At 39.7% G+C, this 26,002-nt stretch overlaps 1 protein-coding gene across 4 annotated transcripts in view; it reads left to right on the top strand.

Moving 5' to 3' along the window:
* Positions 1 to 26,002, top strand: part of NT5DC2 (5'-nucleotidase domain containing 2) — a 68,561-nt gene that overhangs the window by 6,497 nt on the left and 36,062 nt on the right. For all 4 annotated transcript variants that reach the window (XM_038409590.2, XM_043518239.1, XM_038409592.2 and 1 more), the window contains exons 2-6: positions 7,686 to 7,870; positions 10,194 to 10,268; positions 12,090 to 12,145; positions 16,241 to 16,334; positions 25,194 to 25,322. In XM_038409590.2, coding sequence (XP_038265518.1) covers positions 7,686 to 7,870; positions 10,194 to 10,268; positions 12,090 to 12,145; positions 16,241 to 16,334; positions 25,194 to 25,322 — 539 coding nt within the window. The remainder of the gene's footprint in view (positions 1 to 7,685; positions 7,871 to 10,193; positions 10,269 to 12,089; positions 12,146 to 16,240; positions 16,335 to 25,193; positions 25,323 to 26,002) is intronic.

Below are 26,002 nucleotides of genomic sequence, written 5' to 3' on the forward strand. Positions count from 1 at the left end.
GGGGGGCATAGGGGCTGTCTTTTTAAAACATTTTGGTTATGACACTGAAGTGTTGAGTCTCCTTTGGATTATGAGTACTCATAATGTCGCTGTTGAAAAATAGGATCTGAAGATGTACAATACATGATAGGAAATATTTGCATGTACTATGATTGGACATTTTTCAAGTCAACATAGCTCATATGGGATCCTGAAGTTTTCTCTCATTTTTTTTTTTTCAATAAATTGCCCAACTGTTCACAACTGTGCTCTCATTTTAAGTGTTAGGTATTATTGAGCTGTAACAGTTGTGGAACATTGCTGTGCAAGAGCAACGCAAGTTAGAACCTTGGGGGTGTTTTTAAATTAGCACCAGCAGCTGTTCAATATTTCAGATGACTTGCCATATTTAGTGGGTGAAGGGTGTGGCAGGCATTTTAGTGGTTGCAGAAATGCAAAAAAGATCTAACCAATACCCTTGCCTTCCAGCTGAAGAATGTATGCCAAGTTTCATCACAGGGAGTATATTCATGAGATGATTTAGAAGTCCCTGAGCAGTCATGTTTTAACATGGCAATGTGACTACTTCCCTAACCACAGCAGAGTTAGTAGGCAGTTGTAATAAATTACAATTATACAAATTTGTTTTTTTTATCGCAAGAGTTTGCTCTTTTTGCCCATGCAATGATACTGCATCTATTAATTCGTATACTCGCTGCCTGGGTAAAATGCTGACTAGGCAGTGACTAACTATGATATTGCTGCTAACTGCAAAATGCTGCAGGATTTCAGTACAAAGAGCAGCCCTGTTTTTAGCAGGCTTGCAAGATCCATTTTCCACTGGAGTTTCTCCTTTTGTAGCCTCTCATTCATTTTTCCAAGAATCACCTATTTAAATGTGTTTGGTAATAGCTGCTGGGCACCGAGCAACACAATGTTGACCTGCCCTGGAATGAAGTCTTTCTGGTGCTGGCCTAGTGATTGAAGTGCATATTGTAGGACTAGTCTCTCTCCTACTGTATGGTGAGCCTTTCACCTAGGGCAGTGGTGTTCAAACTCTGGCCCTGGGGCCAATTGTAACTGTTGAGGTTCAAAATTGTGGCCCTCGAGTGACTGTATTAAGAACATTTGTATTTGATCATGAATTGAAAATGTGTTCCCTGAGCCAGGCTGTGCAATTTTTAAACTGAAGAGTTTGTATTAACCCCATTGCTCTGGGGAGGAGATGCAGACACTACCTCCCCAATTGCCCCCCATCAAAGCTGATATGAACTGGGGATGCTGTTAGGACTTGGAGTCTTTTCACTGCTAAAGCTGTTTAGCAGTTCCAGGAGAGCTTTGGGTGCTTCATTGCCTTCCCTGCCAGAGAGAGCTGGATATGGACTCAACTGCCTCTGCCAGGGCCTAGAGGAGCAGCTAGCAAAGGATGACTCCCCTCCCTACACAAGGCAACACAGGAGAGAGGGTGGAAATTGAGAACTACCAACCAATTATGGCTCCCTGATTCTGTGCCTGTTGCCCAGCCCTAGAGCAGGTATAGGATAGCTTGAACTTGCTGGGGACTCCCCGTGCCAGCAGGCAACTTGCAGCTTGTTTTCTTTCCCTTTGCCCTAGCAGGGAGTGAGCTCCAGCCGGGAGCTCGGGGGCTGGGCAGGATGGTCCCATGGGCCGTAGTTTGCCCACCTCTGCTCTAGTGGGTCTGATATGCTCTGTGACACCTTCCATGAGCATTGCAGAATTTGAAAGAGCAATACATACCTTATGGTTTGTAATTGGTCAAATGTAATTCCTAATAGAACTCAGATCCATGTTCCTCATGTGCAATCAGCTATACACACTAAGTGTCCTAAGCTGTTATAATATCTAGCAGAGTCATACATGAGATATGGAGAATATAAAACAAATATCTATATAATGCAGGAAGGGTGACTCTCTCAAAAAGCTCAGTACTTCCCTCTCACCATTAGAGGCATGGTTCACTTCAGGCAAGGTACAAGAAAAGCCCTGAAGTGTCTTGATGTGGGGCCTGCTAGGGAGACCTGTTGGGACTCCATCTTAAAGAGCAGAAGGAAGGTGGGAATTTGGACTGGTGGTTATTTTGCCAAATCACAGTTCGCTAATTCCTAATTTCAGCTGAATTCACCTGACTTGAAAAGCTTTCAAATGGCACCTAAATGGAAAGTCCACCAGAGTGAGCTGTCTGTTAAGTGTCTGGGGTGCTGTTTCAAGTGTAACATTAAAGGTTTGATATTTTCCTAGAAGAAACAAAATCCTGTTCTTAATAATAATAATAATAATTAATAATTAATACATTTTTTAAAAAAAGAGTTTATACCAAGGTGGCTTGGAGTGGTGCTTGTGAGTATCAGAGCCATGTTCGTTGTAACAGTGAACAGCTTGCCATCTGGGTATGTCATAGGCTGTCACGATATCATCTGGTGAGCAAGGCAACTATGTTGGCCATGACATGAAGCTGAGCCTGATTCCTTGCCGAAGACAAATGATTTATAATGAAGCTGATATGTATGATAGGCCTGGCACTGACCTAATATGTGTCTGTGCAGTACACAGCCTTCCTTCAATGGGCATCTCAGGTTAGCATCTGGAGCTTTTTTTTAACATGCCGTCAAATATGTGGGGAGAGCCACGTACATTGCAGAGGAAAAGCTCTTTTCATCCAGAGCCAAGTGATGTTGCAACTGTTCTTTGAGAGAGAGAGAGAGAGAGAGAGAGAGAGAGAGAGGTGTGTGTGTGTGTGTGTGTGTGTGTGTGTGTGTATAATTTTTTTTTTTTTTTCAGGAAAGGGGAAAAATCATAGTATGAGTACTTGAGTGGTTAAATACTGTTGTGTGGTAAAAACATTGCACTGAGATTTAATTTTTGGGGGGGAGACCCAAGAAGGGAATGTGTGGATCACAATGTTGTTGCAGCAAAGTAGGTGAAAATGGAAAAGTTTTTCTGTTACAGCATTAGTTCCCTTAAGGTTTTAAATAAGGTGGGTGGACATGTATTCTGTGAGTGCCAATGGCATGGATGACCACCTAAGGAGTTGGAGTGGAACAAAGTTAGTGGCCCGGCATAGGGATGGGAGAGTACTAGAGGGGACAGGTGGCTTGATGGGAGAGAGACATCTGAAACTGACTGGTTTCAAAGAAACACTTGATGCCTGGGAAACTGGCTAACTCCAGTTATATATATATATATATATATACATACACACACACACACACACACAAAACTTTCCCTATGCCTAAAGAACCTCAAAAAGGACCAACAGTTTTTTATTTTTAACTTGGTGACAGTTTGGGATGGATAACTATGGAGTTCTTCTCCCCCCCCCCCCCCCCAAGAGTCATGGCTCAAGCAGTAGCACAGCATATTTTCCCCACACCATCACACTGTGTCTGGATATAATTAGCAAAGCACTATGTAGTTGCAGAGCTAGAAGTCGGTCTACACATGGCATTACAGGAGAGGGGATGCAGGGATGTGTGAAGCTTTGGGATTCGGACCAGACCAGCAAGGCATTGTCACCCAGAGCTGCAAGGCAGGCAGTACCTTAAATGCTATTCTGCTGTGGCTCTCAGCTCTGATACCAATAGCCGGCAGACATGTATGTAGGTTACACCCTGACTTCTACTGCCCAAGTGACCCCAACACCCACCCAATCCCAAATTTCCCCAAAACCATCTGCCCTGTGACACACTGCGGAGGTTCCCAGAGCCAGTGCTGGCGCAAGGCATAAGCAGGCTAAGAAATTGCTTAGGGCCACAAGCAGCTCAAGGGGAGGGTCCTCCATTCTTTTTTGAGAGTGTGTGGGGGGGAGAGACACCCAAAAATATTCCTGCTTAGGCCTCCAGTGGGCTAGTACTGCCTCTGCCCACAATTGTGAATTACTGTGTTACCCTTCTCGGCCTCAGCAAGTGAGAATGTTGCTACTGCCAGACTCTGTGACAGCTAAGTTTTTTGCTTCTTTAAAGAAACAGTACACTGCAGCTCAATAATTTAACTGGGGTTTGACAAACACTCTTGTTTCAATCGCAGCACTGAATTGGTTTTTAGTGAAAGTAAAACAAGTTTATTGAACAAAGTCAGGTTTAACTGATACCAAGTAAAAGGAGTAAAGAGAGAAATGGTTACAAACTAACAGTAAAAATATGCTTCTAAAGATGTGTCTGCACTTAAAATGCTAGTGTCACAGCTGCACCATTGTAGCAATTCCGTGTAGATGCTATTTAAGCTGAAGGGAGGCATTCTCCTTTGGAGTACATAATTTACCTACCATCAGGCAGTAACTAGGTTGATGGAAGAACTCTTCCGTCAACCTAGCGCTGTCTATATGGGAACTTTGGTCGACTTAACAATGCCACTCAGGTGTGGATTTTTCACTGACCTGATTTTCTAGTGTAGACCAGGCCTAAGACTAAAACTTAACTTCAGCAAGGTGCAATCTTTGCCTGAGTAAGTTTCTCACCTATATTTGGTTTCTAGAGACTTCAGCCCACTTGGTTGAAGGATCCAGTGTTCCTGTGATTTCAAGAGCTCTGGCCCCTTGATTCCCCCCAAGTGATGGACAACTATGGGGTTCTCTCCCTTTGTTTTTATAGTTCAGTAACTTTTGAAATATGTTCTTTGAAAAGTAAGACCAGACCAAGCAAACTGACTTTGTTTCAAGAGGCAGGCAGGTTTCCTGCTGTTCTTCCCTTCATCTTGACTTCTCATCTCCTTGCTGATTTGTATGTAAATGGAGCTTGATTGTTTTGATTCTGCAATGCTTAATTTACATTGGAGACAGGTAGACAGCTACCTTCCTTCCTGTCTAGGAGAGAACCTGCTTCTCCCTGTATTTAGTCAGACTTCAAATCTCATTTGTGAATATCCATAATTCCTCATATTGTGTTGATGCTTACATTTCACAATATTAATCAACAGAGTGTCAGGTCTTTCATGAATCCCTGATACTAGCTACACTTTTATAATACAGGTTTCAGAGTAGCAGCTGTGTTAGTCTGTATTCGCAGACTACTGTAGCTCACGAAAGCTTATGCTCAAATAAATTTGTTAGTTTCTAAGGTGCCACAAGTACTCCTTTTCTTTTTATAATACAGTAATACTGAATACAATGAGTTGATTGAATTGCTTATCCTTTGAGATTCAGCCCCCATGTCTTTATAGCTAAGAGGCTGTCTCTCCCACACTCTGGTTTGGTGGTTTGACAAGCTGGTGTTTCAAGGAGTTATCTAAGAGCTTAGCAGTAGTGAAACTTTCACTTGCTGGGGCTGAGACGGGTAACACAGCAACTCGCACTGCTGGGAAATCCAGCAGAGTGTTACAGGGCAGAATGTTTTGGGGGAATTCGGGACTGTGAGGGTGTTGGGGTGATTCAACCTGGTTGGTGGAAATCAGAGTATAACGTGTGCTTGTCTGCTGGCTGTGGTGGTGTATGGGCTGAGAGCCATAGCAGCATATCATTTAAGGCACCCAAAGTTGCAGGGCAGGTGGTGACCCAACCTCTCACTGAACCCTAGTGTCACAGGATGTGTGGTGCAAGCTTGCATAGTAGTTTGTTTTACCCTGACTTCAACAGGAGATGAAGGTGCTCACCCTTCTGGTTTGGATCCTGTTGTGGTGAGCTGGGTGGGTCCTCTTGCTTCCCCCCCCCCTTTGAAAAACTTATGCCCTCCAGCTATGAAAAAGTCAGCATATCACACGTTCATGGGGTTTTCAGGGTCAGAAAGAAATAAAAGGCCTGTTGAGACTTTCTCTAAACATAAATATTTATCACCTCATAAACAATCCTCTGAAATATTGTTTACATTGCTGTTGGGGGTTGTTTTTTGGGGGTTGCTTTGTTTTTTAAGATAGTGAAGGACTCTATATGTCCACAAATGCATTCATACTCTTCAGCCTCTTCCAGGAACTCCGTCTCTAGCTTAGGGCTTGGTTACACTTACATTTTATAGTGCTCTAACTTCAAAAATCAGCGCAGCAAGGCAGAGTGCTTTAAAGCTGGAAGAGAGCTCTTGTTTTTGCTGTGTAGTCACCAAGCCATCCACTCAGCTTCAGAGGTTTGCTTTCCATTATAACAGTTCTGCTGCAGTTCTTGCAGTATAGAAGAATTCAGACTAATCTGGGAGGGGGGTTCTGACCAGAGGCGAGGTACATTTTCATAATGTTGGTTTCCCTTTCCTACCTTCAGAATAGCTCAAGTATTACTTTGTCTAAATATTCTGGTACTGTGATCACTTGTCTGTTACTGAGTCAGCAATAGGTGCGCTTGTGGGTTTCACATAGGATAATACAGCAGTGAGCCTCACCTTTTCTGTAACGGTAACAGATTAAGTCTTAATTGGAACCAGCCAGTGCCACTATCTAATGTATAATAATTTGATTTGCTCCAAATTGAGTTTGAGTTGATTTTGGAATAGCCAAACACTGTTGTGGTTTGTGTGTACAATTGAATGGGAGGCAGATAGGAGTGCTCAGAAACAGAACCCATAACAAATTTAAATTTGTTAGTCTCTAAGGTGCCACAAGTACTCCTTTTCTTTTTGCGAATACAGACTAACACGGCTGCTACTCTGAAACCCATAACAGAGGCTCATCTCTAAGGGAAGAGAGCACGTTTTATTTATATGGGAATGGGGTGAATAATGTCCTATGTTGTGTCCCCTTCCTATTCCCCTTCCCTTCTGTCCCCCCACCCCAATGTGGGCAAACTTAGGGAACCTTATGTAAGGAAGTAGCACTTGTAGCGACAGTTAGTAGACAATAGCAAGCTTGAGATGGTGTCTGCCCTGCTTCATTGTGGTGTTACGGTAGCCAGTTGGGGGAGGGATACATAAGAGCTCAGAATGACCAGGCTGTTTAAAAATATTTTTGTGCCATTATACAACTGAGCTAAACACTGCACTCATGATTGACTTAAAATGTACCTTGCTGTAAAGTCACAGAAAATTTGTAAGGTCTGGGAGATCTGTTTTGGCAATAGGTTCTCTGCTTCACTCTGATAAACAATTTTTATCAGCATTGCACTCTAGGAGCCGTGCGTGTGTGTGTTTTTAAACTGCTTATCTTTCTCAGTGTACATGGGGAGCAGAGAGTAAAGTAAGAATAGAGAAAACAAAATAACCAACCAGACGAAATGTGAATAACTTTCTTTTGTGAAGTCTTTCTAGTTTCACTGCAAGTGGATGACAAACAGAATCTTCTAGACTTTTGGTTTAATAATTCTGGACTTCTTACAACTGATGTCTAGATTGTTTTGATGTTAAAATATGAACAAAAGGATATATTTTCTGCATACCACAGTTACCTATCACATAGCATGTCCAGCTGGTGCTACGGGTGGCTAGCTGCTGTGATCCAGAAATTTGGCAGGTTTAAATCCCCAAATCCGTTTTATTTAACGTAGGTCAGAAAATCAGTAACATTGTTTTACATTTTGTCACTAAATAAATGTTAATCTTGCTGTTTTAAACAGTTGCCATGTTCACTAGGCGTGGCTGGAAACTTTATAATGCCTTTTCATGGGAAGAAATATTTTAGTAGTTTTAATATTCAACTTTGACAGAAGGATTACAAATCCCTTTCCTTCGAGGGGAAAAATAACACTGTTTTACAAAGTAACTGCTTCCAGATTAAAAATAAATTAAATTAATTTATGGCTTCTTTTCTCTCCCCCCTGCCCCGATTCCCCCCTCCAGATCTTCTTCCACCGGGAGTCTGCAATCTCCTTAACCCTGCAGCTATCTACGCAAATAATGAGATCAGCTTGAGAGATGTTGAGATCTATGGCTTTGATTATGATTATACATTAGCACAGTACTCTAATTTATTACACTCTATGATATTCAACACTGCCAGAGACATATTAATTGAACAGTACAAGGTAAACTTCTGATAATAGGATGGGTTTCTTTCATTAATCTTACTGTTTTCTTTTCCCCAAAATCTTTTAGTAAAGCATTCCCTGTAAAGTTTGTTTTATTACCACTGTGTATGTATACATAGTCTGTGGTAGTGATAGCTATGTAATTATATATTTCATGAACCTGGCACTCTGTCTCCTAATCCATTTCCCTTGGGACTTATTGTAACATTGCAAATGTCTGAGCATCTTCGAAGAGTTGCCACTGTTTAAAAAAACAAAGAACACAAAAAAAATTTCCACCACTATATCTATCTATCTATATATCCTCCTCTTTCTTCTTAACCCCAAATCCGAAGATGGATAACAGCCAGTCCTGGGCTAATGATGAGCCTATGTCGCCCTAGAAACAAGTGATTTTATTTTTATAGTTAGTTATATGGGACAATGAGTTTTCTAGACTAAGTTCTTAAATATATCATATCATTGGATGTGCCTATGTTCTCTTGTCTTGTTTTATTTGACAGGTTAGCAGCACTTTTTGTGTTTAAGAAAAGAAATACAAAGCTGAGTACTTCAATATATACAAATTCCTATAGGTGTGTGGCTGAAGCTGCAATACTTTCCCTAGCGTCCTAACCATGTCACACAATGATTTTGCAATGGCATTTCCCCCTGTTATTTTAGGGCTTCAGGTCCATTCTTATTCTCTCTTCCCACACCCTCTGTGCCTCACCCATTCTTTCACAATGGAGCAAAACTAAGTGTTGGGACATAGGACAGCCTGTACCAATCCATTTAAAATTGGGATGGAGGATTCTTCCAGAAAATGGAAAAAAATATTATCAAAAGAACCAGTATATTTATGCCAGGATTTTCAAAAGAGCCTGAGGAGTTAGGCATCTTAACTCCCTGGTTCATTCGTTCGTTCTCTCTCTCTCCTTTTTAAATTCCAGCCTACATCTTCTGCCAGGATCTCTGATATCGTAGTGATGGGTACGGAATGAGATCCTACATATTTATTAGGATTCTTTAGGGAACCCAACTAATGCATACAGAATAGGACACTTACAATCTTCAGAATGAATAGTCTGCTCACCGCAGGCTAACAGACATGTGGCGTCTGCCATGATGAATATGGCTTATAAATAAATCGCTGACAATACAAAAAGGCAGTCTGTGTAGAATTTATGGGTGTAGGATGACATAGATGCCAGGAATTTTTAAATAGGGAATGTATGATATTGACTAATAGTATCTATCATTACTAGGACTTGGAAAACATAGCAGACACCTACTAGCCAGGGGTAGCTATGAAAGACTGGGTGTGGAGAGAATCTGTATTTGCAAGGTCCAGGGGGAACACTCTGATGAAGAGTCCAAGATACTGGGAAGGGTGGAGAGTATTAGGATCTCTCTCATTGTCTAGCATGAGTTATAGCTAGAAAGTATCTGCAACTTGAAACTCCACTCCCTCTAGTAGTACTCTACCCTTTTCTCATCTTCCTATCTGTGATTAAGTGAGAAAGTGTGGGCAGCAGAAAGCTCTGATTCATCAACCTCTTTCAAGCCCCTGCCCCTATCCCCCCTTCTTAATAATTTTTCATGTGTAGATGGGGGGGTGTCATCCCCCAGGGAGTAGCTCCAGTGTCTGCCTATGCTGTTTTTTTGGGGTGTACGGTATAAGCTTTTTTTCTCCAACTGCAGCAGCATGAAACTGACGAGCTTCTTTCATTTCATTGCTGCTCAGAAAAGACTTCAGCTATGTTAATTTTGTTTGGTGGCTGCTTAGCAGAGCTATGAGCAACAGCAAATACAATGCAATTGTCTGTCTGCACACCCAGGAAGAGAGCCCTGAGGTGTTTCACATTTTGAAGTTCATCATAATGAGCGCACAGATTTAGAATAGCTTCTTTTTTTATTAAAATGAAATAAAACTCCAAAAGTTTAAATCATTCAGAAATTGGTGGTTTGGTATAGCTTTTTCTCATGCTCTTTGGGAAAAACCTCCCTAATATGATGGGTTTAGTAAGTGGATTTCAGGCCCGTTTCAAGATACAGTTACTCTTTTCAGGGCACTAGGTATTTGGTGTAGGAGTTGGGGATCAATTGCCCAAGCAAACATTCCAGTTTGTAGAATCCCAAATCTTGGCAGTTGCATTATAGTTTTTGGGCATCTTTTGGTTCACTTACGCCACTGTTGGATGGAGGATACTGGGATTTGGTGGTCTAGGGGGCTGATTCAGTATGCCAAATTCTTCATTCTCTTGTCAACTGGAAACATTTCTTAAATATCCGGCACAGCTTCACTGAACTAACTGCTTTCTCATGAAATATTTTCCAGTATCCAGAAGGGCTCAAGAAATATGATTACCTTCCAGGATTTGCCATCAGAGGGCTTCACTATGATGTGCAAAAGGTGAACAACACATTTAAATTTCATACTTGCTTTCTCTTGCATGGTATTGATCTGCCTGTCACATAACTCAGTCCCATGTCTTTCCTGTAATGACATCTGATAGAACAGCTTTCAGAAGAATATGCACTAGGGATTGTTGTATCTGTCCCTGCATAGGTTCTTTTAGATTGTAATCTCCTTGGGACAAATGGAACTAATATAAAAGGCTGGCTACATGGCGTGTCTCGTGGCTTTTTTTCCTATCTCTTTCTCTCTCTCATTTCTTTCTCAGTATTTTAATACCTTTTAAATCATTGAAGGCTATGTAGCTACAGCCTTTATTCACTGAAGAGGTTTTTTTCTTTCACTACTACCAGTATTTGAAATAGAGGGCCAGAACAACTCATTTAGCTTTGTAGCTTCTCAGACATTCCTTCTGAAGCCCTGTAATGTTTGAGAGGCTCAAGAGCACACAAAGTACAAGCTTTTGTTTTAACCCTCCTTTTTCAGTAACTTTAGACAACCAAGTAAAGGATAGTTCTGAAAAATATCGCATCACCTCGCTGCAGTTAAACAGCTTATATTCAGTAGGGAGACACAATTACTGGTACAAGCTAGTCTTCTTTTGATAGTCTGGTTATTTCTGAACCAATTAAGTGTGTTCTATCACTTCAGTGTAACTAGAGAATGCACCCTTTTAAAGAGGAATGAAGGAATTTTATATTTCCCAGACTGTCTTCTCTTCTGCCCGAGCTAAGCTGTAATGCTGAAACTGACGTTATGGCAACAGTCTGTCCTGAATGTATGTTTCTGACTTTGCAGCAGGAGAGATTGTCCAATCACTTTCTGTGTTCTGCTTGCAACTAACCAAGCACAGATTTCTGAAATAAGAGCACACATCACTCAGATGCCAAGTAAACTGTTCCTTTCAATGGGTGGGTAGTAGTGTGGGCTGCCTCATTTCTCATTTCAAAACATGAAAATCAAGCCCTGTGCAAAAAGCATGTACTGCCTGTTTGCTTTGGTTCAGCATAACTGCTTATTCCTGTTCAGAAGGTGGGAATGGAGGCTTGACAATAGTATGATGATATGTTAGATATGGGGGTGCCTTTTAGTTTAGGAACATTAAGGAACAATGTAACATGCACTCATAGTGGTGAAGGGACAAATTGTTCTGATACCACACTGTTATCTCTGATTCTCAGAGTGGTACTGGGTTAGTCTCAGAGGCCATACTTGGTTAAATTCCATTATGGCTATTGCATAATGCCTGGGGTGGTAATAAAGAAGGGATACCTAGTGAATAAAGAAGATCAATACAAAAAAAGATAAGGTCTAATGTACCAGAATGGGAACTTGAGCATAGAGTAAAAAAGTAAAAAGAAAATTAAGATTTGGCACAAAAACTTGAACTATTAGTTCTGCTTAAGTAAGATGTGACTCGCCTTAAATCTCCGTACACATAAGCCCCTCCCTTGCTATGTGTACACAAAGGATTGGTCTTAATGTTAAAGAACTCCTGTACTCCATTCCTCTTCCACCTGCAGCCCCCAGAAAAAGTTTGTAATAGGTCCTAAGTTGGAATGTAATATTATGTAATGCTTCAGTTCATAGCAATTTGGCATTTTTCCCTGTGATGCTTCTAAAATCAGAGAGGAGAGAAGTGATTTAAGCACAACTTAAAAGTAACCTAATCTGAATGTATTTTTAACTAGAATTCATTTTTCTACTTTTTTAAATTTCTTTGGGACATCAGTAAACTTAATCTGTTTGTTTGTTTTTCCTGACTAAATTTATACCAAGTGCTACCAATGAAGACTGTTCACCTTTCTCTCTTCACAGAGTCTTCTGATGAAGATTGATGCTTTCCATTATGTCCAGCTGGGGACTGCATATAGGTGTGTCATATATGAATGCATTTACTAAATGCCCCAAGGGTTAATGCTGAAGATGGAGTGCAAAGTCTCACGTCTGTAAAGTTTTCCTTTTTTAAAAAAATAGGGAAAGCAACCTTCTCTAGCTTATCCTGTCTCCACTTGCTAAGTAATGATTACAAGCTGTTGCCTGACCTGCAGTTACAGGTGGCTGCTTTTATCAAGCATATGGAGCCAAGTGTGGGAGTGAAAATGTAAATTTTTTTTTTCATGGACAATGATGCATCTGATCACTTAACCCACTAAGTCTGCAGGTTGCAGTGCAGTCTACATAGTCAGAAAAGTTGCCCTATGTCATTGGACTGGAGAAAGACTCACTCTCATAGAGCCATCCATACATAAAAAAAGCCTATCCTGACAGGAGTGTGCTCATCAATGCTGGAAAGAAAGCTGTTTGGAAATGAAAATAAGGATGTGGATTTTAACTCCATTGGACTGAGGCATTTTTTTTGAGTGGAAAAACTTGAGTAAAGTGCCAAGAAAAGTAATAGGGAGTGACTTTCTTAAACAAGTGGGCCAGAAGTCCTTAAATAGAGCATTGGTATGTAGCACACAGATTACTTTGGCTGCTCTTGCGTTCACTACATGCTGCATCCTGGCGGTTGGAGTGACACACTTGATATAAAAGCTTTTCAAGTCCTAATCCTGTCTGGTTGTGTAAGCACCAGCAAGTCCCACTGAGTTCCCTGGGAGACTTTAACCTGCTCGGCACCTTGCAGGATTGGACTTGAAGACTCTCCTTTGAGAAGCAAGGAGACCGATTCAGAGCGATAGAACACACAAATGCTCCAATGCAAAAACTCTGAAGCCCTTCAGAGAACATAAAGCAAAATAATATTTTGCTACTTTTTTGGTGGCTGGAATAGTTAAATACTTTTTTCCAAATGAAGGCAACTAATGGCTAATGTCCCCACCCTTTAAACTCTACTTTGGGCCAATGGCTCCCAAAATGAAGCACATCAAATATTTGCCAATGTTAAGCAAACAATTCATTTACACCGAGGGAGCATAGTAAGGCTTCAGTATTGATTGTCCACTCTGTCTCTCTTCTCCCCCTCCCTTAACTCCCCCAAATAGGAAACAAGTACCCAAAATAGTAAATAGTCTGCAGACTTTCACCACTGCTGTCAGCACCTTCAGTAACAATTGTGCATTACTTTTAGCAATATACAGCACCAATAGACTGGGAAGGATAGAATTAATGTCATGTGTGGAACTCTGGCCCTGGCCCTGGCCCTAGGATTTTCAGGGACCTAAACAAAGTAACAAATGTGTGTCAGCATCAGCTTCCTCTGCCACAGGCTATGGTGGCATCCCACTTTTTTTTTTTGGAGACAGTGTTGCAGCCCTGCTCCCTCTCCCCCTGTCTCTTTGGATTGGGATGAGGCCAGAAGATGCAGCCAAACCACAGCATTCTATGTGGGGGAGGGTGGCTAGAGAATTCTGCAATGAGCTATTGGTCTGATATTTGGGTGGAAATGTCTCGCACTATGATGCTGAGAGAGACATGTACATGCACATTGAGATTGCATAACTTCTTAACCCTCCCATCCCCGAGATAGGTCTCCTGCCTAACGAATTCCCCTTTGCTTTTCAGGAGCCGGTATTGCAATTGGCAGGCAGATTCAGTCAGCCCTTGCATTCCTTTCCCCATATCACAGCCCCTCTCTAAGATTGCAAAAGGATGGATCAGTGGGACTATATCCCTTTTAAGAACATGTAGCTCATAACAGCAGATCTGTACAGGGGACTTTGTTCTCTACTTAGAGTGTGCATACAAATCCACTAATATTGGAGTTGCCCTCTGCAGTGAAGGCTGATCTAAAGTCATTGAATATGTTTCTCTGATTCAGCTTTGCCAAACAAGAATAGACAGTGAAGGGGAATATTTTTTTTAATTAATTCAGGGAACTAAATCAGTGAAGGTCCTAATTTTTGGGCAGATTTTGAGGTCCTAATTTGGGCAGATTTCTACTGATTGTAATGAGTTTATTTTAGATTTACTATAGAGACCTAAGATTGACCATTCAAAGTCACGGACTCCCTTGACAGTTCTTAAAAACAGTTTGTGGGAGTACGGACGTGGGATTTGGCTCCTAATGATGATATGGCAAAAGCAAGAAAAGCCTCTTTTAAAAAATGATCAATCATTTTGGCTGTTCTGTTATCCTCTCCCAAGTACCAATATCCTATATATTTGAAGCAGACCTGACAAAGCATAGGAGACTCTGCAGTTGGGAACCATCATGCACTGGCCTTAAGAAATAAGCTGTTCCTGTTTCTTTTGGTGTGTGTTAGGATTCTGTAATAAAAGAAGTACTCATAAAATGGTGTATGTTTTGTTTCGTGAGCCTTTTGACTATGGAAGCTGACTGTGTTTTACTTGCGGAACAGTGCCTTTTCGCAGTTAAGCTCTGATTACGTTAAACCCCCAAGATTACCAGAGGCAGAATTCCAAAATCAAAGAATTTCTTTTTCAACACTGCCCTGTTTATGGTTCCCAGGCATTGCAACGTCCTTCACTGAACCTGTAGAAGAGGGTTATTTCAAATAACTTTTTTTAAAGCTGTTTATAGAAATTGACTTTGTAAATATTTAAATTTTCTTTTAACAAATAGGGTAACTTAAAAAAAAACCTTTTCAAAGAGAATGTTCTGATCTGTTGAGTCAGAAGAAATGGTCATAATTGGCTTGATGAGTAAATAGTTTGCAAAACAAGTAATTACAAAATAACCCTGCATAAATGTGTGCCTCAGTCTGCAGATGTGGAGGTAATTTTACATAGAATTTTAAATCCTGAAAGCGTAGTTGAATGTTAGGGGGACATATTAGGTAAGGTTTACCCAGGTTTAATAGTCTTTTATGGCGACAACCTTCTTGGTTATGAAAGCTAAACTAACCAGTAAAATATATTTTAGCCTCAGTTATGTGTTAAAAATATTTGCACAAGTTATACAAAGCCTCATGAAACTTTTTTATACACCATCACAGTTTCTTGCCATGTTAATTTAGTAATTCAGTAATTTCTGAAGGAACTCTGAATGAGTTTTAATTATACAATGCTGACTAGCTTAAATTGTACATTGGTCTTTAGTTGATACATATGCTGCCTCTCTGAGAAGAAGTTTTGCATCTTGCATTAATCTGACCTTGCTATGGCAAGATCAAAGCCAGCCACCTCTGTTTAATGGTGTATGTCCTCCTTGAGATAAAAATATATGGAACCCGAATCTCTTTCCCATGTTGACTAAATCAAGGTATAGAGAAACTTCTCAATCAAGCTAGATCCTGTTAACTATCTTGAGTAGGTAAGTCCCTGGCAGACTGTGAAGAGCTACAAAAGGATCTCTCAAAAGTGGGTGACTAGGCAACAAAATGGCAGATGAAATTCAGTGTTGATAAATGCAAAGTAATGCACATTGGAAAACATAATCCCAACTGTACATATAAATTGATGGGGTCTAAATTAGCTGTTACCTCTGAAGAAAGAGATCTTGGAATCATTGTGGATAGTTCTCTGAAAACATCTACTCAATGTGTAGCAGCAGTCCTGTGAAACTACTTGCCAGAGGATGTTGTGAAGGCTAAGACTATAACAGGGTTCAAAAAAGAACTAGATAAATTCATGGAGGATAGGTCCATCGATGGCTGTTAGCCAGGATGACAGGGATGATGTTGGAACCTGGGGATGGGTGACGGGATGGATCCCTTGATTACCTGTTCTGTTTATTCCTTTTGGGGCACCTGGCATTGGCCACAATCAGAAGACAGGATACTGGGCTAGATGGACTGGTATGGCCATTCTTATGTTCTTATATTATAGTCTTATGTACCTGTTTACAAATGTGCTATGGAAGATTATCTCTGCTCTTTCAGAATTGTGGATATGAGTGAAATGTCATGTGGTGGTAAAAACAGACTTCATGCCAAGATCCACTTCTTCTCCACTTTAGAGCTTTATAAAAGGAGGTTTCCCATCTTTCCTCTCTCCCTTCTGGTTTGCAGCCCAGTGGCTGCTAACATTTAGTGATGCAATTTTTTTTATGATTTTTCTTGTAGAGGGCTAAAGCCAGTGCCTGATGAAGAGGTTATTGAATTGTATGGTGGTACGCAGCACATCCCGCTGTACCAGATGAGTGACTTCTATGGCAAGGTATTATAGGCAGCACTTCAGTGCATTCTTTAAAACTGATATGTTGGCTTTTACTGTCAGCTGGGAACCTTCCTGCGTAAGGAGTCAGTGCGAGTGATTATAGCTTCTTTCAGATTAGAAAAGGACAGCACTTGCCAGTTTAAACACATTCTGCTTTTGTGGGAATTTACCCCAGAGCTTATTCAAGGAGGTGTAGAAGTTGAGAACTACCTGCAGAAATTTTTTTTTTTAATTGTTGTAGTATTGGTCCAGGACTCAGTGGCTCTCGATTGATAATGAGGTATGGTGTATTTCACATTGAGGTCACCCATTCAATTCCAGCCCACCTCATTAATGACAGTCATCAGGCCATTTAACAGCAATTGATATCTGCAAAGAGCCAACCCGTGTGTGTGTGTGTGTGTGTGTGTGTGTTCTCTAATGAACAAGCATCCCAGCATAGTTGGTACCAAGGTGGATTTGATTTAAATCATGATTTAAATCCCTAGTCAGGAAGACTTGATGTAATCATGGATTTCTACATAAAAGTGCATTCTTGTTGGTTGTTATAACCTTAATACATATTCTTCACAACTCAGAGATAGATGTAGATTTCATTTTTAGAATGTACACACTATATACATTTTTAAAGTGATTTATTTTGAAAGCTTTTCAGATTTAATTTTTCAGCTATATCAGATAACGAATGATTGTTTGGTTATTTCATTTACCAAAGGTAATTGAAGCAGATAGTTCACCTCCCAATGACTACATAAATATCTCCAGTTCAACAGGTTAATCATTAATATTTGAAGGATTATCTTGCTAAGCTGTATTAAGAGGAGAACATCACTGGACAGACATTTAAATTGTTTTATTTAACTAAAACAACAACATTATGTATACTGGATTTTTTTCTCCAACAGCAAACATAAAATATTTTAACAAAACAAGCATCTGACTTTTTGAATTTAGTTAAACGTTCAAGTTTTTTAAAATCAGGTTTGTTCTTGTTAAAATTGTTTTTAATTAAAATAGTTAAATGAAATATTTAAAAAACAAAAACAAAAATCGACTGTCAGCCAGGTCAACTTAAGAAACTTAAAATATTGGCTTCTGCAGCTAACTGAGTCATCTTCACCTTCATTTTCCTGTTTGTTTATAATTGGAAAAGAAAAACAAGTTTTCCTGCTTTTTTCAGGTCCCAAACAATTTCTCCATTTGGAATGAATTATTCCAAAGGAAGAAAATTATTCTTTCTACACCGCCAGAAGAGGCTACTGCTGTTAAAAGTGAGATTATCACTTCAACAGTCTCTGAATCCAAGTGCTTAAGTGACTTCCACCAGTTCACTGGTGTGACTGTCTTTAAAACACCATCAGCAAACATATATTGCTTGAATGTTTCACCCTTACCTCTGAAGTTTATTGTAGTTGGCATTATGGAGGGATGATTACTGGATGTCCATGTCATAGCCAACTCCTCTTCTTCAGCAGCTAAGGTTTGACCCTGGTACCGAATATTGAGAATATTTGCAAGAAAATGAGCTGGAGATAGTGCTTGTCCCATTTGTTTTGTTTTTTTTAATGCTTGTAATGTAATACTGTCATTGCATATTTCTCTTTTTAAGATCTCACTCAATTCCTTCCAAATTTCATCAGCATCAGCAATAAAACAGCTATTTCCCTGCATTTTGTTCAAAGCTATAGAAATAGGCTTCAGGGTCCTCAGCATGTGTTCAACATTTCTCTTAAGCCCAATGTTGAGAACTTTGGCTGTGACAGTGCCATCTATTTTGACAGTTTGTGAACAAAATTGTGACATCAGATTAGGCCAGTTCTTGATATAGTGCTCAAAACAGTCCACTACTGAGTTCCATCGCACGTCCAGTGGGAGAGTGAGCTTGGTTCCTCCCACTTTTTTCAGGGCAGCTGCTGCAAAGTGGTTGTTACGGAAGTATTTTGCAATTTCAACAACATTAGCCTTTATTTCTGAAACACTGAAGTCTTTGGCTGGGAGGTGCATCAAATGAGCACTGCAACCGTATGTTAGCTTGGGACTCTCTTCTAAATAATTTCTTCTAATCTTGGATACATTTGCAGTGTTGTCTGTGACCAAGCTGCGTACTAGACATTTGAATTTTTTTTCACAGCTTGTTGTAGCTTTTACTGCTGCTACTTGTAAGTATTCTGCTGTGTGTGCATTTCCTGATATCAATTCTTTCTGTAAGGAAGACATTCTCCCCCCTGCTGTTGTCACACATGCACGTAAAATGGGATCATTGTGGATATTGGTCCACCCATCAAGATTCAGGTTAACAATTTTACCCTCTAGACCTTTTGCACACTGCTCAATTTCTCTTTCATACACTTTATCCAGCAAGTTGCCTGCGACATCTGCTCTGTTGGGTGGACTGTATCCTGGTCTTAATGACTGAACCATGTGAAGTTCTCAATCCATATGGAAAGGAGAGTTTTTTGCATAAACAAACCGGGAAATTTTTTCATCAATTACCTCTTTTTGTAATCTGCTGGTTCTTATCACAAACTTATCTATGGTTGTTTCTGGGTGTTGGAGATTTTTTTCTTTTTCTTTTTGCTTCAGGTGATACACTGTGGCCATGTGACATACATGGCACGACTGAAACACTATCTATCATTGGCAGAAAGCTCTGAAACTATAGAAAATGATGGTGATCTTGACGGTAGATAGTCTTCGGAATCCTGAATGTAGAGGATGGATTCTCCTAAACAAAATAAGTCCAATGCAGTTATTTAATACTTGCCATACTGCTCATTTAGTATTACTCATTGCATTCATTGACGCTCAGTACTACTTTAAAGGTGAATTTGTAAAAGGAAGATCTGCCTATTTCAGCTATTTACTTTTTATCACAACTGCATCTAAAATGCTAGCTAGTACTATAGAGTAACAACTATATTTTTTGCTCAAACATGAGAATTCAAGAATAGTTCAGAAGGAAGACAGGCAGTCCTTAAGAAAGAAGTATGAAATAAAAAAGTTTACCCACCTGAAGATCCTACATGTTCAGACACATGTTCCTTTCATCATCTTCAATGCAGCTTCCTCCTGAGAAGGAACACTTCTCATGATGTTTCATTTGGGCAACCAGGCCTTGTATTTCTTTGTTGCACTGTTTGCATTTTGCACATATGCCTGTCTTAACCACAGGTAGAGGAACTTAATTAAAATATTCCCAAAATGGGTCTCTTTTATGGCCTGCTACCATTGTAGGTTTTCCCTTCTTGTGAGAGAATGGTATGGTAGGTCTCAAATCAAGAAAGGCTACACTCAGAAAGACCTCAAGACTTCTGGAATATGCTGCTCAAACAGTTTCACTTTTTTGTTTCTACTGCCTGTTCCTCCCTTCTCGCATTTATCTCCAGACTTCTTCTCCTTGTCCAGATGTATTCTGCCCCCAACAATCTTTTATTCATTTAACTTTTTGAAACTTTTCATTTTTAGAGATAGGTAAGGGATTGACTCTGTGTACACAAATTTGCAGAGGGACAATTGGGTTGAGATCTGTTGTTTCTCACCTTTATATATTATTTATTTAAAAACATTTTTGCTGTTAACAAGCATGTTATCTCTGGAGACACAAATCCACAGTTTGAGAACTGCAAACTAAGCATCTCTGATGGTATCTTCTAGACTGAGCACTGAGTCCCATTAGGTAGATAGAAAGATTAACCTAAATAATCTATACAGGAGCCCCATAAAATTGGGTCCCTAATCCATGAACTATTGGAACTCATTTACAAAACTTTTCTTAAATATTACATGAATACATCATCTCATACTATAGAGTTAGAATTTATAATCCCTATTCCATGATGAGATATCTTTGAGCTATAATGTATATTTAGATAGGTGTGTGTTCCTCAAAAAGCATTTTAAAATGTTAAATATAAAAGGTATGTTGTATTCAATGCTTCTATTTGGCTTGAATACTATTTCCAGAGAATGAATGTGCGTCGGCTAACCTTGAGCCTGGATTATTATTCAACTGCATGTGTGAGCAGCACAGACAGCCAGAGAAATCCATCTGCCTTCAGCACTGCATAGGGCTCCAGAAACTGCTTTTTAATTATTCTCTGTGGATCAGATTCACTGTGTGTTTGGGTTTTTTGCACATTCATAGGTCTGGCAATATTAAGTTTCTTCCACTAGCACCTTTCAAATTTGTCTATATTGGCTGAAAAGGAACTGGGCTGGAGTCAAATGTTCTTTTTGGAAGAACTGTCTAGCTTTATGCCATGGAAACTTTGGGAAAAACTAAATTCATAAATCCCACCCCCAACCTCGTTTCAGACCCTGAGTGAGTTCTTCTGGCATTGGTGAATCATCTGGTAGCTGAACTGCAGGCTTCCTCAAAAACATTCCAGTAATGCCCCTTTAAGTCAGCTGTGCTAAGTCAACAACCCAAGGTCACTTTGATTTCTCTATCATGGGAAAGGCTAATCTAAGCTGTTAGCCCTTTGGAAAAGCAAATACTTTGTTTGTGACTGAGAATTATTCACAGCTCTTAAGTTGTGTGTATGTCTGTTTAGAATGTGAAAAGAAAAGGAGTACTTGTGGCACCTTAGAGACTAACAAATTTATTAGAGCATAAGCTTTCGTGAGCTACAGCTCACTTCATGGATGCATGTATGCTCTAATAAATTTGTTAGTCTCTAAGGTGCCACAAGTACTCCTTTTTGTGAATACAGACTAACACGGCTGCTACTCTGAAACCTGTTTAGAATGTGAAATATCTGTACATACAGTACTCATAAAAGACTTGCACTTACCCTAAATATGAAGTATAGTTACAGTAGTACTTGTGCTCTAATATAACTAGCTACCTTTCTTTGTGATCTCTTAGACACATTAACATTTTCATCAATTTTTTTTTCTTTTCGTCCCATTTTTGATACCAGGGAGATCAGTTTTAATTTTTTCCCTTTTTCACAAGGAGAATCTTCCTTTGGTGATGAGCAATGAGGATCTGGTTTGTTCAGGAGCCAGTCAATGGTACTCTGTGCATGTTAGAGAGACAAGGTGGGGGAGGTAATATTTTTTTTTTACTGGACCAACTTCTGTTGGTGAGAGACAAGCTTTTGAATTTACATGGAGCTCTTCTCCAGGTCTGTGCATGTGAGAGACATGTGCAAAGGCCCCTCATATCACCGAACATACTCCAGTCTCTACTGGGAAATCGGGACTTAATTTTGCTCACATGTTGGGCAATCCATGGTAGATTTTATTATTGACCCTTGCTAGTAGGCAGATGACTGACACTTAAGCATGTTAAGACTTTATTACGTGGATTAAAGGGTTAATGTGTATAATGCTTTTTATGGCTCCTTCTGGAAACAGTGCCCTGCCATGGGGTAAGATGAGCACATCAGTTTTAGAGAGGGTCAGGTTTATTTTATGGAACTAGAAAAACTGGAATTTTCCCACTTCAGCTTATTTATGCAGTGTTGGCAAACTTGGTTGAACCAATCTTAATCCTAATTAGGACAAGTCTGTTTTCATATTCCCTTCCAGACTTTTAATATTATCATTCCAAACACAACAGTACATGTTGCATAGGATTTGTGGTCAGAAAGACCCAGAGATCCAAAGAGTCTCTCATCTGCCATTAGGTATTATTTCTCGTTCAGCAAATCCTCTCTACTGTATCTTTCACAGCTGAGTGCAAACTTTTAAACTTCCTGTGTCTGTAGTGTACTTCAAAGGAATTATTAAATTCTGAACCATTAAAGATCAACTGAATTAAATAAAATGCATAGAGAGAATTGGAAGTGTTTATTAGAATCAGAAATATAGAACATCAGTGCAAAGTTCCTACAAGTACTTTCCAAAGAACTCAAGCTAATGTTTTCTGTGCTTCTGCTGATTAAAACAGATTCTCCCTGAACTCCTGAGGTTCATCATAGATGTTTGGCTTGCCGTCTTGGTTTCTAACCTGGACCTGTAAGGTATCTGTTAAAATCACTGCACACAAATTTAAACTCCTTTGACTGACTTTGCTATAAAGGAGGAGAAGAAATTCCCTCATGATCACTTCATAGCTACATTGGATCTCTTTTTTTAATGATCACTTTTTAAGCTACAGGGGCTTATAGTAAGGATAGCAAAATCACTTTCAAAACCCATTTGTGTTCTTTCTTGAGCTGAATATTTACAGTATCCTTTGACGAGCTATGAGATGGTTAGTGTCGGTGGATAGTAAATCCATAAGGATTTACATGCCTTTTTAGTTCAGAGGTGTAATATTGGACTCTGAACTTACAACTTTTTTTTTAAGCCTGGAAGGGAGAAGCATTAGAAGGGGACTTGACTGAAGTATATGAATTACATTATGGAGTGCATAGCAGAAACTGATCAGTCCCTCCTTCTTGTTATACAACTCCCATAGTATGGGGAGATGACTATTCAGTTACTCTGTGGAATGCACTGTAACAAGGTCATGGACTAAATACTGTAACTAGATTTTTAAAAGGAGTTAGGTAATTCTATAACCAAGCTAAAATATAAATAAACTACTTTGTGGTCTAATCTCATAGACTTTAACGTCAGGAGGGACCATCATGATCTCCTTGCCGTAAGGTTCAGGACTGAATTCTTCACATGCCTCTTGACATTCTGTTGCTGCATACATGCATTCTACAGGGTTTTGGTTTTCCCCTGAAGTATCCGTTATTGACCTCTGCCAAAGGCAGGGCATTAGTCTTGATAGACCAATGGTCGGATTAAATAGACAGATTCAGTGTTCGTGTCATCTTAGTAGTGCCAAAGTGCTCTTGAACAAATATAATTAAATGCCTTCATACTGAAGGATGAAAAGTAATACAAGTTGTTACATCAGTTAATAAAGAAGGTTCTGTCTCTTGGATCAGATGTAAAAACAAGTCCTGACTACTTCTGGTCATTAACAATCACATGACACTTTTGCAAGAGCAAAGGTCTCCACATGAGTCTACTAACCAAATTCCAAGCTATGTTTTATCAATTAAAATGTCACCTGTGTTTTGACACTCTTGTAATAGATATTGTCTAATACAGTGGATGAATCAATGGACTCTTCCATCTGGGATGAAATGGAACAGTATCTTAACTCTGTGTGTTGCCTGAATGCAACACTTTTTGGTGGCCTGGTTTGAGGAACTGGCACATAGTTTCCCTCAATAATGGCTGGCCATCGATGGGGAGGAGAAGGAGCACTCACTGAGCTGTGTGGTAGTGCTTTTGTCACCATGAGGTTGGGGACACTGAACATCTGGAAAATGTTTCTGGAAATGCTCTATCTCTTGTGCCTGGTGAAAGATGCCTACTGTATCTAGAACGCTTGATGACATACGTTTCTTAGTGAGTCAGCACTCACCCTCTCCCCTTCACGGGTACAGGCCTTCCATGATCACTTCTTCATATCTATATACTATGTGTGTATATTTCCATGTTACTGTCTTCATATGCATTGACTTTGAGGCCATGGACATGCTGGAGTGTGCTGGGCCTATAGGTCTCTATTTGCTAGGGAATTTGTTTATGGGTCAAACTTCCAGGCTCTGGGGTATACGAGTGCACGGACATCCTTGATAGCTAGATTCTTGAGCAGTTCCAAGCACTTCCCAAACTGTGTTTCCGTCACCAGATGTCTTTAATTATACTCACAGCCACTCTGGCTCTAGACAAATGAAAAGCTAAATTACTCATTCATCTGCAGCTCTCAGGAGAGATTTTGGGAATCTTTTCCAAATATTAGTATGTCAGAAAGAGATGCAAAATAACCACCACTGCATCTGTTTAGCATTGAAGGAGAGAACTCTACATGTATAAAGCTAGCAAATTGTATTAAACTAGAATTTGTGGTCCAAAAAACTGCTGTTTGATGATGCAATCTGTGGAGTAACATCTGCTCACAGTGGGGCCAAATTAGGCCCATAGTCATTTAATTTTTTATTACTAATCTTATAACTTTTTTACAATAAATTCAGCCTTTGTATAATTAATGGGATTGAAATAAACTGTGAGGAGTTGCGTGGAAACTGAGGATTAGAACAATACCAATAATAGCTATTTTTCAAAGATGCCTTTAACGGTTTTTTTCTCTCCCTTTCCTATCGCATTGTGTGGCAGGAGTTTTCTGGCCATTGTTTTCTTTTGGGCACACATTGTTTAAATCATGTTGCTACTTGTTGATGAGTTAAATACCATCTGAAACCTCATCAGGAGAATAATTAAGCATAATACTTTGAAGTGTTGATGCCTTTGCATCTGAGAGTCTTGAAACACATAATAAACATTTAACACAGCCTCCTGGCAGTCTTGTGAGAGGGATGAGGGGGATTTACAGGGATACCTGTAGCTGCTTTGGAAGTGGAACACAACCATTTCTCAGTGCACTACAATGTTATACAGCAGTTCTGAACAGGAAGTGAAGAATTCTTTATTAGGTTGGCTAATTCCCCATATCTTGTAGTAAGTGCTGTGGTTATCGAATGACCATAGTGGTCAGGCAACCTGTTTGCTCCAAAGAACTGTTATATTATACAAGTACCTAATTTAAGGGCAGAGTGTCACCTACTAAGTTGCTGACACATCCAGCAGTACGTAGGCTTTTTTTGGAGTCTCATCTGGAAACTCACGTGAGCCAGCCCTAATTAGCTGGTGGAGCTTGACTGGAACCCAGCACAAGTTGGTATGGCTACGGCCACGTGCTTCTCTTCTCTTCTTCCTGCTCCGCGGGGGGGGGGGGGGAGCACCCCCCACCTTAATTGGCATGGGAAACCATTCTGAACTCTTTAACACCACGTTCACAGCTTTCTTGCAATTTCTAATGCAACTTTTTTTTCCCCTTCTGATCAGGGTCCTTCAATTAAACAATTCATGGACATCTTCTCCCTTCCTGAAATGACCCTGCTCTCCTCTGTCATTGACTATTTCATAAATCATGGCATTGAGTTTGACCAGGTTCATCTTTACAAGGACATATCTGTGAGTATAAGGAACACTTGAAATGCTGATGCAATAGTGTGTATATATATATGGCACAGTTAATCTTTTATGTCTTTTTGTTGCTACTTGTGAATTCTGTACTATCCAAACTCAAGCTTTTAAAATTTCTAACATCTAGTTTTTTAATTGGGGAGCATTGGTGCACATACAGTGCTTTTAAAAAAAAAAATACAACATTTGAGCTCTCTTTGTATACTATTAGATCACTATATTATTATTATTTATTATTATTATTATTTATTATTATTTTAACATTTATTTTGGTAGTATTTAGAGGCCTGCTAGGTGAGGGCCCCAGAAATTACAGAAGAGTTGAATTATTTAATTCAACTTGGTTCAGGAAGTCCCAGCTTTTATCTGTAGACCATTGTCTGATCCTCCTTTATTTAAAAGGGGCAATTTAATAAAATAAAATCAGCCCCCCACCTCTTCAAAAAACAAAAACAAAAAAAAAAACCAAACCCTTAGCATTGATTTAATTATTCTGATGTTGCCCACCAATATGGGCAGGATATCTCTTCACTCACGTGAGGGGATTATTGACTATCTTAATGGCATGGTTGTATTCTGAATTTTCGGTTCATTTATAGGTAAAATTTGGGTGAGTCCCGTGAGTCCTTTGACTTAGATAGAGCCCTAAAAGACTCCAGGTCTCTCCC

The sequence above is a fragment of the Dermochelys coriacea genome, chromosome 7 (genome assembly GCF_009764565.3).
Source record: "Dermochelys coriacea isolate rDerCor1 chromosome 7, rDerCor1.pri.v4, whole genome shotgun sequence".
NCBI lineage: Eukaryota > Metazoa > Chordata > Testudines > Dermochelyidae > Dermochelys > Dermochelys coriacea.